General features: G+C 39.7%; 1 protein-coding gene across 1 annotated transcript in view; it reads right to left on the minus strand.

The window, feature by feature from the left end:
- Positions 1 to 14,726, minus strand: part of LOC121875091 (signal-induced proliferation-associated 1-like protein 1) — a 206,041-nt gene that overhangs the window by 154,812 nt on the left and 36,503 nt on the right. The window contains exon 4 of the mRNA XM_042379436.1: positions 473 to 612. Coding sequence (XP_042235370.1) covers positions 473 to 612 — 140 coding nt within the window. The remainder of the gene's footprint in view (positions 1 to 472; positions 613 to 14,726) is intronic.

Here is a 14,726-nt window from a genome sequence, read left to right on the forward strand (position 1 = left end):
CTACCAAGTGTTCATCTTACAACTTTTCCTGAAATACATGAGGGTGACTCATGCAGTTGAATATAATAGTCATCCCTGCTAGCTGACATACTCTCTCAATGTCTCCTTAAACATTACTCTACAGGTTTACACACACGTCAAGCTTGTAAAAATATCCTTGCAGTTTCCACATCCTGTTTATCCCAAATCTTACTATTTCAACTCTTACTACTACTGTACACACTTAACTGTCTTTTAATCCCAAATCAAACTTTCAAGATAAAACTCTGACAACCATGTACAATACACTACACTCAGCAAACTCCCTTATTCCTGAACCTGTGTTAACTGATAAACATCCTACAATTACAAAATATATTTCAGAAAAAATATTACTTAACAAGTGCTAGTGCTCAGTAGCACAAAAAAATCATAATTTTTCATAAATTTCATAAAAAAATAAATCTTTAATCAGTTCAGTGAAAAGACTCACCTCAGAAGTTCTGACAATGATACGATACTGATATGTTGGAAGGCTGTGGGCACTATCTGAAGCATCCTCTACTTTCTCTCTGCGTATGCTGATCGCCACTGGACCCAGAGTGTCATCCATGCCAAACCAGTTTTGGTGTTCTGCGGGAAAATATTAAAACAATATATGACTTGACTTAGCAGAATATAACTTGCTTTGCTGGAATCTTTGCAAGATAGCGATTAATTTGAGTATAAACATCCCATCGTTTGCAGTAGACATAAATTTTCTAATTAACTTAGTACCTTTGAGTACAAGTGGTACATTAATGTAGTCACATTTTACCCTAAATTATGGCTTTTTAATGGGGAAAAACATGAGATTTTTGCTCATCAGATTGTCCAATACTACTACTTTTTAACACTCCATGTGTGAAAAAGGTCGCAAATGGCCACCTGTAATTAAGCAATTTACTCAAGATATATCACTGTAATGATTTAATAACATTGTTCACTGTATCTCTTATATATATATATACAGTAGTACTCCGATTTACGCGGTCGATTGAACCCACAGGGTACAGCGGAAAGTGAAAACCGCGTAAAGTGAACAACAGAACATATGGGATTAATTCCAATAGAAACTGGCCCGACCCCCAAACTCCACTTTTTCCGACACAATACCTATGTTGTAGTAAAAATAACATCTAAATTTTATGATGGTATGCTCACACAATTAATATTTAAGAGAAATACAGTCGCCAGGTTAATGTCCATTCAAATAATGGACTCAAATCCTCCACCCCCCTCTTCCCAGCTCACTGGCCCCTACCTCTCTGAGAAATGATTGGGTGAAACACTAGATTTTAACGTTTAGTAATAAATAATACCTCAGACTAAAGTTAGGATAATATAATTGACATTTCTAGATTCCTTGCAGGTCAGGGAATATTTTGAATGTAAACTTCATATATTTTGCACAAAAGATAAAATACTTGCTTTGTGTAAACCAAATTATTACATTAGATCTAAAATTTGTATGTCTAATGCAAAATCCATGATGTTTATATTCAAAATGATCATCATATTGTAAGAATTCCAGTAATGTAAATTATATTCTGGTCCAGTAATTTGTATGAATTTTATGAGCTAAAACAAATATCTTCAGTTAATAAAAAAAAAAAATATTCTTCACGACACTATCTGTCAATCAAAGTACCCCAACTTGCCTCCCCCCTCTTTCAACCGCGCCAGATGGTCGGTCGGTCCCAACCCTCCCCCCCCACCTTCCCTCCTTACCAGAGAAATGTTGGGTGAAAAAACTAGATTTTAACGTTTAGTAATAAATAATACCTCAGACTAAAGTTTGGATAATATAATTGACATTTCTGGATTCCTTGCAGGTCAGGGAATATTTTGAATGTAAACTTCATATATTTTGCACAAAAGATAAAATACTTGCTTTGTGTAAACCAAATTATTACATTAGATCTAAAATTTGTATGTCTAATGCAAAATCCATGATGTTTATATTCAAAATGATCATCATAGTGTAAGAATTCCAGCAATGTAAATTATATTCTGGCCGAGTAATTTGTATGAATTTTATGAGCTAAAACATATATCTTCATTAAATAAACAAAGAAATATTCTTCAAGGACACTATCTGTCAATCAAAATACTCAGCCCTAGCTGGGTTGGTCGGTCCCTCCCTCCCTCCCCCCTACCCCCCCTCCCTACCAGAGAAGCTTTGGGAGAAAATAGTAATTTACATTTTTAGTAATAAATAATAACTCAGACTAAAGTTAGGATAATATAATTGGCATTTCTGGATTCCTTGCAGGTCAGGGAATATTTTGAATGTAAACTTCATATATTTTGCACAAAAGATAAAATACTTGCTTTGTGTAAACCAAATTATTACATTAGATCTAAAATTTGTATGTCTAATGCAAAAAATTATTACATTAGATCTAAAATTTGTATGTCTAATGCAAAATCCATGATGTTTATATTCAAAATGATCATCATATTGTAAGAATTCCAGCAATGTAAATTATATTCTGGCCGGGTAATTTGTATGAATTTTATGAGCTAAATAAAAAAAAAAAATTATACTTCACGCGTATATGAGCAGATGCACCGCGGAAAGTGAAAGTCCGGTGGTTCTGGCAAGGTACCGCGTAAATGAGAAATCGCGGAAAGTGAAACTGTGTAAAACGGGGTAATACAGTACTCCCTCTTTATCGACGGATTTTTTATCGACGGTTTCGATTATCGACGGATTATTTAGCCGGATTTTTATTTTGGCACCAAACAGCTTCTCCCAGTCCTCTCCTTGAACAGGGCTAGAGGGTACGTGTTTTTCGAATCGTTTTCAGTTAAAAAATTATTACATCACACGTATATTTTACCTAAACTGCGCCTGAATGAATATATTCTCGGAAATAAATAGTAGTTTTGCTGAAACGTGATGTATTTCAATGTAAAATAGGATAAAATACATGACGGAAACAAAAGACTTTACCTAAGCTTCCGATGTTCTTGAGATGTTACTCGTTTTTTTAATAGTTTTCGGTTAAAATTCTGTTATATTACAATGATATTCTATTCATACTGTGCTTGATATAATACATTCACGGAAATGTAATATTTTTGCTAAAATGACGTACGTATTACAGTGGAAAGTGGGATCAAATCGTGACGAAAACAATGACTTGCGCTTTCTTTCGTTCAAAAGATGTTACCGTAATCACTTTTCGAATGGTTTAGTTAAAAAACTGTTGTATTGTATTACAATAATATCCTAATTGACTTGAATAAATATTACGATACCATATTTCTGAATATTTTCATTAAAATCCATCAAAATCATTTTCCTTGTCATCGTCTGCAGCACCAAACAGCTCCTCCCAGTCCTCTCCTTGAACAGGGCTAGAGGCTACGTGTTTTTCGAATCGTTTTCAGTTAAAAAATTATTACATCACACGTATATTTTACCTAAACTGCGCCTGAATGAATATATTCTCGGAAATAAATAGTAGTTTTGCTGAAACGTGATGTATTTCAATGTAAAATAGGATAAAATACATGTCGAAAACAAAAGACTTTACCTATGCTTCCGATGTTCTTGAGATGTTACTCGTTTTTTTAATAGTTTTCGGTTAAAATTCTGTTATATTACAATGATATTCTATTCATACTGTGCTTGATATAATACATTCACGGAAATGTAATATTTTTGTTGAAATGACGTACGTATTAAAGTGGAAAGTGGGATCAAATCGTGACGAAAACAATGACTCACTTTCTTTCGTTCAAAAGATGTTACCGTAATCACTTTTCGAATGGTTTAGTTAAAAAACTGTTGTATTACAATAATATTCCCTCCTAATTGACTTGAATAAATACTTGAATGGAAATATACAATATTTTTGTTGAAACTACCCGCGTTTCAGTGTAAAGTGTTGTAATAATAAATGGTAAACAATTTGCCTTGGGCAGCCGGATTTTTGGACTTTTACTGTACTGTACACTGTTTTGTTTACTGTAAGGACCGATGTTCACTTCAATAAATGAAATCGTAAGTTTGCTAGTATTTTTGTCCACTTATTATATTATTATTTATACACTATTATTTAAGGTTATGCGTAAAGGAAACGCATTAATGCTTAAAGGTACATTTATTCAACATATGCTAATAATAGTTAGAAAAATTACGTAACCATTACGGTATCGACGGTTTCTTTATCGACGGCCGTTTACAGAACGTAACCCCCGTCGATAAAGAGGGAGTACTGTACTGTATTGTACATAAAGGCAACACAGTGATTGGAGGGTGCCACTGCCCAATGAATTTCTCAACTCTCAACCCTTGTTTGTGATTTTTTCATAACCGCAACAATCGCATGGATTTGTGTGGTTGTTTCAGTTGTGGTTGTAGTTGCAAAGCTTCAAGACATCACTAGAGCATAATGCATCTCCATATGCCCTGGTTTATTCACTTATCAGGTGTATACGTGCAAAAGTAACCAAATCGAGCCATCATTTATCAATTAATTTTAAAATAGAAATTATAAAATAAAATGTTATAAGAAAATGGTTTAGCAGTGCTGTTAATGTGTTAATATAGCACTTGTGTTGGCCCTGAAGAGGGTAACTAAAATAAGAATTAGCCCTCGAAAGGTTTGAGTTTGACACCACTGGCCTAAGTCCTCATATACTGTACATCTAAAATCACTTAATTTAAGGAAAAAGAAGAAATAGAATGACAAAATACAGTAAATGAAAGAAAAAAATAAGTCATCAACTAAATAAAATACTGTATATTTCAAGTTTAACCCCATTTGCATCGGCGAGCATTCATAAGTCAGGGACCCCTTGTATCATATGTCAAAAACATAAAGCGAACAAAAATTTCTTATGCCTCAGGAGAAAGTGCACAGAATGTGGGAGAGGCTGAGGGAAGCGAGGGGGGGGGGGTAGTATCGAGGATCTCGGCCTCCTCCTACTGAGCTAAGCTTGTGAGCTGCATTATTGTTATTTTTCAACTTGTAATTTTGGATAGATTCTATATGCAATTTATATTTTTATTATTTTTTAATTTTAACTGTTAAATACAGAATGTGAAATAAAAACATACAAATAAAAGAAATGATTATCATAAGGTCAAAATAATAAAGGGAATAAACATTTCTTACATGTGCGGTATTTAGCCCACGGATTGTGGGAGGAAGGAGTAGGGTTGGAGATATCAGCCGCTCCAGTCTCCAACATTTAGTGAAACCCTTGCCAACAGCCAATGCAGTGCTTATTCTTTCATTTTATTTATTCATATAATTTTTATTTATTCTTCATATTTGTTGGTACAGTATTGGATAATGAAGAGTTTATAACGAAAAATACCCCCTTATTTACATTAATTCCTATGGGGTAAAATTCCCCAATATTCGCAAATTTGTAATAACTTTTCTGAATGCATCCCTTGTGGTAACTGGGGTATTCCTGTATATTGATATTTGACTGTAACCATAACTATCTTTTGAATCGGCTGTTTCCTCTCTTCTTAAATATTCCTCTCTTTCCACAAAGCTGCAGATATGTTCATGTAGGTTCTCCTGAGGAAAAACTACTACAGTGATTATGCCTACACCCCTATAATGTAAATTTATATACTGTGTTCTTAAACCCTGTCCTTCAAGCCTGCTAGTCTTTGACACTCATCATTAAAATATACATTCATCATTTTTTTCACTGCTAGTTCATATACTTACCCACGCCAATTAACCCTTACGCCCCGGGTGACGTTCCAGAATGCTCGCCTTTTCCCACCACCGTTTAAATAGCCGGCGCGGGTTATCAGGTTCCAGTGAGACTATTGCCTGTCAGGCCACACACTCGGCCACAGGGAAGCTTCCTGAACATAATTTCCTACTTTTGTTTGTTTCATTTTCATTGTTTGTCCATTTTATCATGTTGTATCAAAGTAGTATTGATAAAAGTAGTGTAGTTGTATTGTAGTGTACTATTACTGGAATAAAATATTATTATTATGTTATAAATGTATTTATTTGTGGAATTATTATTATTATATGCATTACTTGCTCTACCAAACACAAAGACAGCCAGACAACCTGGCTACCAAGTGCGTGTGTCGCCGAGCACTTTTTATGAAAAATAATGAAAATAAAATATTCTAAATTTATTATTTATAGCAAATAAGTATTATGATCAGTAAATATATGCATTACTGGCCACCTCGGACACAATGGCAAGCCAAAAATAGCTGCTAAGTACGTAGGTGACCACAAGCGCTCGCCATCACAACAAGCTGTCCCCTTATCTCTATAATAGCACCCTTACATTATATAAAAATTTACCCAAATGTATAATATCAAATTATTCAACAATGACTCAGTAGTTATTCACTAAGTTATTCAACCATGACTCAGTAGTTGTTCCTGTCATACATGCTGAGGTCTATAACTTCATCAGAGGTTGAGCCAGGTCAAGCTGATTTAGCAAATACCTCACCCGCTCCTCCTTGACTCTCACGCTCTGAGCGAGAGGAGAGAGCAGGCAGACTCTTATAACTAGTTACCCAGTGAACACCTCACTTAGTGTTTTCATATATAAGTGCACTCAAGACACTTCTCCTCGTAGAGAAGGCGTAATATAAGGCCAATAGCAAGAACCTCCGTGATGTACACCATGCTGTGGTAGCCCCATGGTCAGTTTGCAGGAAGCACTCTGGGCTAAAAAAATATATAAATATCTACGATTCGTTATTGGAACGTGGGAGATTTACGTGGTACTCTCACCCCCGCCCGATGACCACTACGATGGAGCTATATTTTGAAACCAAAAGAAAAGAACTAGAATTAGATGCACATAAATTGTAGAAATCTGCAAAGGAATAATATTTGTTATAAGATATCCCCCACATAGAACAGCACATGAAGAATTTTATTGTTCTTTTTAAAAGAATTCCATGTTTGTGTGGGAACATCCGCCAGCCTCTACTTGCCTCATCGCCGCTTATATCCTCCAAATTCTCCTAACCATAATTAAAGGTAAGCCTTTAAGATAACTAATCCAAATAATTTATGTGAAGGAATGTATGGAAATCAAATTAAGCTAAAAAAAAGTCACAAGTGATCTAATTGAAGTGGTGAGAACTGCTCCATCTGGGATGGTGAATGACGTCCCTTATCAGAAATAATATCAACCCAATTTTCGTAATGAGCGCAATTAATAATCGCCCAACACTACCAAAATAAATATTGCATTAGTATAAATACTTAGTAGCCTAAATTTCTTATTTTAATAAATCAAAATATGTCAGGTAACCAATGCCAGGTAGTTCCCAGGTGTTTCATTTGTGTATCAGTTTAACCACAATTTGTTACTAATACGATAAATTCAGTGACATAAATTAATGTTTTTTTTTAATTCCCTTAGTAACTCAATGAAATGAAAGAAAGAACTATCTTACCACTTTTTGTGCAACATTTGGAGTGGTGGTAATAATTCACTTTGCCATTGACAGTTGTAGAATCAAGTGTAGATATACTGTATTGGCATTGTATGTCCAAGATTTCAACAAAAATGAATACCGTATTTTTCAGCTTGGATGACGCACTTTTTATTACAAAATTTACTACTGTACCTTGAAAATTACCATGCGTCTTCCAGAACACTAGTTGATAGTTGTAGCAGAGGTTTTCTTAGGGTCAACTGAAATCAGCCCCTTACAAAGACTGTTACCTAATTACAGTACTTAGCAATTACAAGTATTCTTTATACAATACTATAAAACAATTGATTTAACTAATATTGTTGATATACTGCAAAAAATACGATTATTTACTTACTTGGAAGGTAAAAAATAAATATTTGGCTGCAGCTACACAACCCTTGCTGCTGTGCAGTTTGCTTACTAATGGCAGTGCAATCTATTGAGGAATTGCTAATGGTTGTCTGATGGTCTCAAAACGAAGGAATGTTTGTTTCTTCATACGTAGGCTTTCATATTTGGACACCTGTTTACAGTAGACTCATATTTTGACACCTATTTAGACTGTAAAAACCTCGCGAAATTCAAATCGTCCAAATTTAAATACAACTTCCTAGGGAGAAAATTAATTTGAGTCTGGTACTTTCGATGTTTGGCTAAATTTTGCCTTATTTACCCTACTTTTTTGGGGTGAATTAGTACCTGTAATAAACCAACATCCTAATAAACCAATGAAAATAACACAGATAAAGTTAAATAAAAACTAAAAACAACACAGAAAAAGTTTTTATGTTCTACGTCTTCAGCTAGAGTTGAACCTGATGACGTGGCAACTTCGTCATCCAAGTAAAAACACACACAACAACATTGATTGTCCTTATGTTTTCAACTTTACCACCACTGGTGGGTAGAATTTTTTTTTAATTCAGAAACATTAATTAAAACATATATGAACAGTAAATAAGTGTTGCTTTCATATTCTTATGTAAAGCAATGACGAAATGTTTTCACATGTGCACACTGTATGTATATTATGTATGCTGTATTATATATTATGCTATGTATATTATGTATGTGCTCCCTTTATATATACTATTTATTCAGCCTAGCTAGCAGCGTGTGGCAATGTAATTACCATGTCCCACATGCTTAATTAATGTGCCTGGCGACGTATGGAAGCTGTTTATGTATCACTTCCCATACGTCGTCTATAGAGCAGTTGACAAGCAGACAGGTTGAAGAGCGCTACTCCCCTTGTGTACATATCTCTTATCCAGTAAATCGAACCTACAAACTATACAGGTGTTTGTGTTCGCTCCTGTATATTGAACTTATTACCCAGAACACGAACATGGCGCAGTGAACCGGTTTTACTGGATAATTACGAGTGACAGTGCAAAGTTTGTGGAAAGCCGGCTTACGGACTCCTTCCCTGTGTCAACCAACCGCCGCCCGCCACCCCTCCTCGAAGAATTTAGCAACTTTGAGCAGTGTCAGTGACAGTGATTTTCTGTGCAGTGTTTAGCGCATTGTGTGTTTCGTGCCATACATGTGTGACCTTGTTATAAAGGATTCCCAAGGTACACGGCATGTTCTGGGCATTTGTAAGGAGTAACGTTTTTCACATCCTCCTCTCATCATTCCTTGAGGGTAACTGATGCTCCTAGTCGTCTCCACCCCCCCTCACAGCTCGAGGCCCCTCATGGCGAGACGCTCTAGCCCGCCCGGCACACACACACTCACTGACATCGGCGATTGCCTTATATATATTTTATATATATAATCTACTTATCTGTGTATTTAATTAAATTTTTTGTCTGAAATCTTGTTGATACGACGGGCTGACCGGTCAACACTGATTTAAGACACAGTACACAGTTGAAGTAGTTATGTCTCGTGCCATACGTAGCCCTGGAGCCAGCGCCCGGATGAGTCAGTCGGATGATAGCCCCGCAGAGATGGATGACGAGGCTGACCACGACGCTCCAGCTCCCACAACATCGCGCAGCCCTTCACCTCGATATTCAGCGTTGTCTCCAGAGATAATTGCTTTAATGAAGTTTATGAGGGATGAAAGGCGCGAGGATGAAGCTAACAGACGTGTGGCGGATGAACACAGAAGGCAAGCAGAGGCAGAGAGAGACCACCAACGGAGATTGGAAGACATTGCACGGTTTGAAGCTTTGATATCTCGCCTCACTGTTAACCAAGCCCCTGGCTCTAACACTGCCTCGGTACAGACTGGTTCAGATACCTCATCAATGCTTCCTTCACGCCCCCCAGCCCCACCTAAAGCAGCTGCTCAAACACCGCCAATCTTGAAGCCTGATGTGAATTTCCAGACTTTTCGTGAATGGAGGCGACGGTGGACTGATTATTCTACGATGGTGGATCTCCAGAGTTTGTCACAGCCTAAACAACTCATCCAGCTGCGTATGTGCCTGTCCTTGGAAATTCAGCATGTCTTAGAACATAGGTTGCAGGTACCCCCAACCTCTTCGCTGTCTGTAGGGGAGGTACTGGACATTCTACAACGGCACATCAAAGGACAGCAGAATGAAGCTCTGCGCAGGAGGGAATTGTTTAGCTGCAAACAGATGGAGGGTGAGACTTTTGACGCCTTTTATGTGCGACTCAAGAGAGCCTCGGAAGAGGTAGATATATGCCTAGGCCACCACCAGCAGTGCGAGGAGACCCAGTTGAAGCAGGTGATCCTGATGGGTGTTAAGGACGAGGAACTTGTCCAACGCCTCACCTCCCTCGACTCTTCCTCTTCTCCTCAGGATGTGTTGACGATATGTCGCTCCTATGAGGCTGCCAGGTGTGCCACCTCTGCCATCCGAGCTCCCCCTACAGCTGTACGCACTGTGTCCCGGTACAAGAAGGACAAGAAGTCTGCTCCTACGCCTTCGCCCACCACGTCCACGCCCGGTTCATTTTGTAACAACTGTGGTAAGCAGCACGGAACACAGGTGTGTCCAGCTGCTGAGTCTACCTGCAACAGTTGTGACCGTAAGGGCCACTGGTCGCTCACAGTGCGGTGCCCAGCTAAACGCGTCCAGTGCAATGTGTGCGGTCGTCTGGGCCACTATGACAAGTGTTGCCCTACCAACAAACCCAAGGGACAGCGTCGGCGGAAGCTTCAGCGCCCTTCTACAAGTGAGGGCCGCCCACAGTCGCCAAATCAGAGGCACGACGACCCTGGACAAAGCCCGACCCATATTAGGAGGGTGTACTCCTCGCGTCCCAGGACCAAAGTCCCCCAGTACATCAGTGTCATCGTGACCTACGGCAGTGTGTCATCCCGTCTTCAGATGTTGCCCGACACCGGCACTGATGCTACAGTCATCGGTCCCCAGCATTTGCAATGCTTGGGGCTCTCTCCAAGCGATCTAGGACCGCCTCCCAAGGACCTCTACGTCACGGCAGATGGTTCACAGATGGCTCGCTTCCAGGTTCACTGGGGTGGTGGCTGGATTGGTGTCCCGACTCCTTTGCTGTCCTACAGACATTGCGATTGGCCATCTCCCAGGACTCTAACACCGATTCTCGGTAAAACCAACAGGGTGGCTGAGGAGCAGCAACTACCCTGCTCCTACCCCTATCTGTCTCTCCTTGGTGTGCCTGCTGCATCCGTCCCCCACGCCTTGGCTCGCCTTCGACAGTCACCGTGGAGCTGAGGCGCAAGCGGCGGTGTTCGTTTCCGGCCACAACATCAATGCTGTCCGGTGTGGCCGCCAAGTATTACAACCCAGCCAGCAGCGGAACCCTTTATGAGTGACGACAACCCCCGCCCCTTTGGTCGGTGTGGGCGACTTTCTCTGTGTCAGAGGCCTTCCGTTATCGTCGGCCGTCTCTCTGGTTGGCGGTTGTCATCAAGTGCGGTAATGACGGCGTCTGCCGCCACCATCAGCAAGTTCGCCACTACTTCGTGGCGTGGCGTTCCTGTCGCAGTTCGCCGGGACTTTGCTGTGTTCGTTGACTGATGGAGTCCGGCATGCCGCAGTCGCGTGCGCTGAGGCTGCTGTCAAATCAACACCTCATCCCAGGTGGCCTTCTGGGAATATTGACTACAGGGCCTTCGACCGGTCTTCTTGAACTCCGCCATACACCTAACTGGGGCCTACTTTGGCGTATGGGCGCTCCTTCGTTCTTGTGTTGCTCACCTCAATCCTTCTCTCCAAGGGTGGCAGAGAGGAACTGTGAATTGTCCGAGCCACAACGTGTTCAAGACGTACCGCCGCTTCTAAGACCACGCCGTTCTCTCCCCAGGTTGAGTGTCGGCACCCAAGTCCGTGTTCAGGACCGACGCCTCCCTATGTTGGGACAAAGTAGGTAGTCATGGGTCTCGATAGATCCTGGAGTACCAGGTCTGTTACCAGTGGTCGTGGTGGTGGAGGACGCCCGTTTTTCTCCGCCCTGTAACAACGCCTTCTGCTGACCCCGCCACCAGTGTTGAGTCCCCTTCCAGTGATCAAGTCCTCGGCGCTCAGAACGGATCAAAAGTCCGCTCAAGACTTTGCTATGGCATATAGGGAGGTTTATGTATATTATGTTGCTGTATTATATATTATGCTATGTATATTATGTATGTGCTCCTTTATATATATTATTTATTCAGCCTAGTTAGCTGGCGTGTGGCAATGTAATTACCATGTCCCACATGCTTAATTAATGTGCCTGGCGGCGTATGGAAGCTGTTAATGTATCACTGCCATATATCGTCTATGACAGTTGAACAGCAGACAGGTTGGCGCTATATCTCCCTTATGTGCATATCTCTTGTCAGTATCGAACACAAACTATACAGAATTATTTGCATTGCTCCTGTATCTTTCGACTTATTACCCAGAACCGGTACACACCACTCCCCGAGATCTCACTTTTTCTATACCATTAATGGTTAGCTACTTCCATTGTTCCATTTATTAACATTAAATATCATTACAGTAATACCCCGCTTTACGCGTTTTTTTTTTACGCGTTTCTACGTTTACGCGGTACCCCGCCACAACCGGAATGTTCACTCAACGCGGTGCATCTACTCTTTTACGAGGAGAGCTGCTGGCGGTCATCTCGCGCCGCGCCATTTTTGGATTCAAACCTCCCACCATCCCGCCATGTTGGGTAAGCGGCGCGAGTAGGTTGCGCAGTGTATGTCTTTGTTGCATTATCGGTGACGTCATATGACGTATCGGACTGTGATTGGGCCAAGCATCCTTACCTCCCTCCCCGCTAGCTGTGATTGGTTTAATGTAATATGACATGCCCCGTGCTCTTTTTTCTTTACCATTATAGTTAGCTACTTCTATTGTTCCATTTATTAACATTAAATAACATTACTTAAAACAACCATATTAATTTTACTACAGCTACAACCAGTGTCTTATTTTCTTCAGTTTTATATGTAGAACCAGTCAGTCACTGGTTTTGTAAACATTAACGAAAACAAAGCCGTCTCGTCTCCTCGTATGTATTAATATACGGTAATACTTATTATTAATGAATTGTATTGTTCATTTTGCACACTCAAGCCCGTCGAAATTCGAGTTTCCGCCGTAAAAATTTGAAATAGTGTAGTGGTTTTTTTGGCATCCAAATAAAAAACGTTGAATTAAAAACTCGCAAAATTTGAGAACCTACTGTACTGTACAGTCGGCCCTTAACATACGCGGGGGTTACGTAACAGAGATACCCGTGGATGTTAAAAATCCGAGTATTTTTGCTGCCCCCCCCCCCAAAAAAAAACCCTGGCCCCCCATGTCCTTATTTACCGTATATACCTGTGTGGAGTTCGAGTTTTTAAGACCCAATTATTTGGCAAAAAATTGGGGGTCGACCTCTAAACGGGTAATAGTTTCGTTAGGTTGAAAAATATTTACCAGTAACTACCAGCAAACAATGGAACAATGCACCAACGCACCACCAGCTGTGAGTGTCGGTACAGTTGCCAGGACAGATCTCTTGCGTCATCATAGCAAGCCCAAAGTAGCCAAATCCATGGTATGGTAGCACAGGACGATGTAAAACATAAAGTATTCATTTATTAAAGTTTATTTATAGATACTGTACATAAATTTTTGTTCATTACATTTGAAACATCAATCTTTGTTAATTAAATTTGAAACAAAAGAAAACTACGATACCGTATTTTCATTAAAATATTACATCACAAGTATATTTTACCTTAACTGTGACTGAATGAATATACGTATTCTCAGAAATAAATATGTAAATATAATATTTTTGCTGGAATGACGTACATATTACATTGGAAAGTGGGATAAAATCATGATGAAAACAATGACTTTCGCTTTCTTTCGTTATTCAAAAGATTTTACCGTAATCGCTTTTCGAATGGTTTTCAGTTAAAAAACTGTTGTACTCGTACTCTATTACAATAATATTCTATCCTATCATTAGCCTTATAATCCCACAACTGAAAACCATTCGAAAAGCGATTACGGTAACATCTTTTGAACGAAAGAAAGCGAAAGTCATTGCTTTCGTCACAATTTTATCCCACTTTCCTCTGTAATACGTACATCATTTCAGCAAAAATATTACATTTCCATGTTCTCAGAAATAAATGGTAGTTTTGTTGAAACGTAATGTACAGTATTTAATATTAAAATGCAAAAATAGCTATAAAAACAATTAATACACCCGTAATGTACTGGCTGGCATCTCCACTCGTCCCTGCTCCCACGTCCAAGGTCACCACTCCTCCCAACTCCCTCCCTCCGCTCCCTCCTCTGCCTCCTCCACCTCCTCACCGTCACTACTGCCGACAACAAACACAAATGTTTTGTGAATAACTGCACCTCCACTTCCTATGTACAGTACTGAACTGTACTGTGCTGTGCATTTTAACAAACAATAAACATGGCAAGAAAAGCTATTAAAAAAAAAGAGATAAAAATTTCACTTTACTGTACCGTACCTATCCTCGGCGACAGGACGGGTGTCATCGGGCTCATCGTCACTCAATTCCATAACGGGTGGTGAAGTGGGGGCGACGGTAGATTCAGCTGCTTCCTCATGCCGCCAGTGATTGATGGTGTTAAATCTCTCCTTCGGTGATCAAAGAACATGGTGATGGGGAGTTGTCGTCTCTTTCTTTTCATTTCTTCCATGATGTTTTTGTATGGAGCAAAAACGTCATCCATCCCTCGCATGAATTTCAGGGCACGCACCATGGAGGGGTCCATACTATAGGCCAGGTTTTTCAGTGCCTCAATATTCCTGGTCATCTCCCCCC

Source organism: Homarus americanus, unplaced genomic scaffold (genome assembly GCF_018991925.1).
Source record: "Homarus americanus isolate GMGI-L3 unplaced genomic scaffold, GMGI_Hamer_2.0 scaffold36970, whole genome shotgun sequence".
Lineage (NCBI taxonomy): Eukaryota > Metazoa > Arthropoda > Malacostraca > Decapoda > Nephropidae > Homarus > Homarus americanus.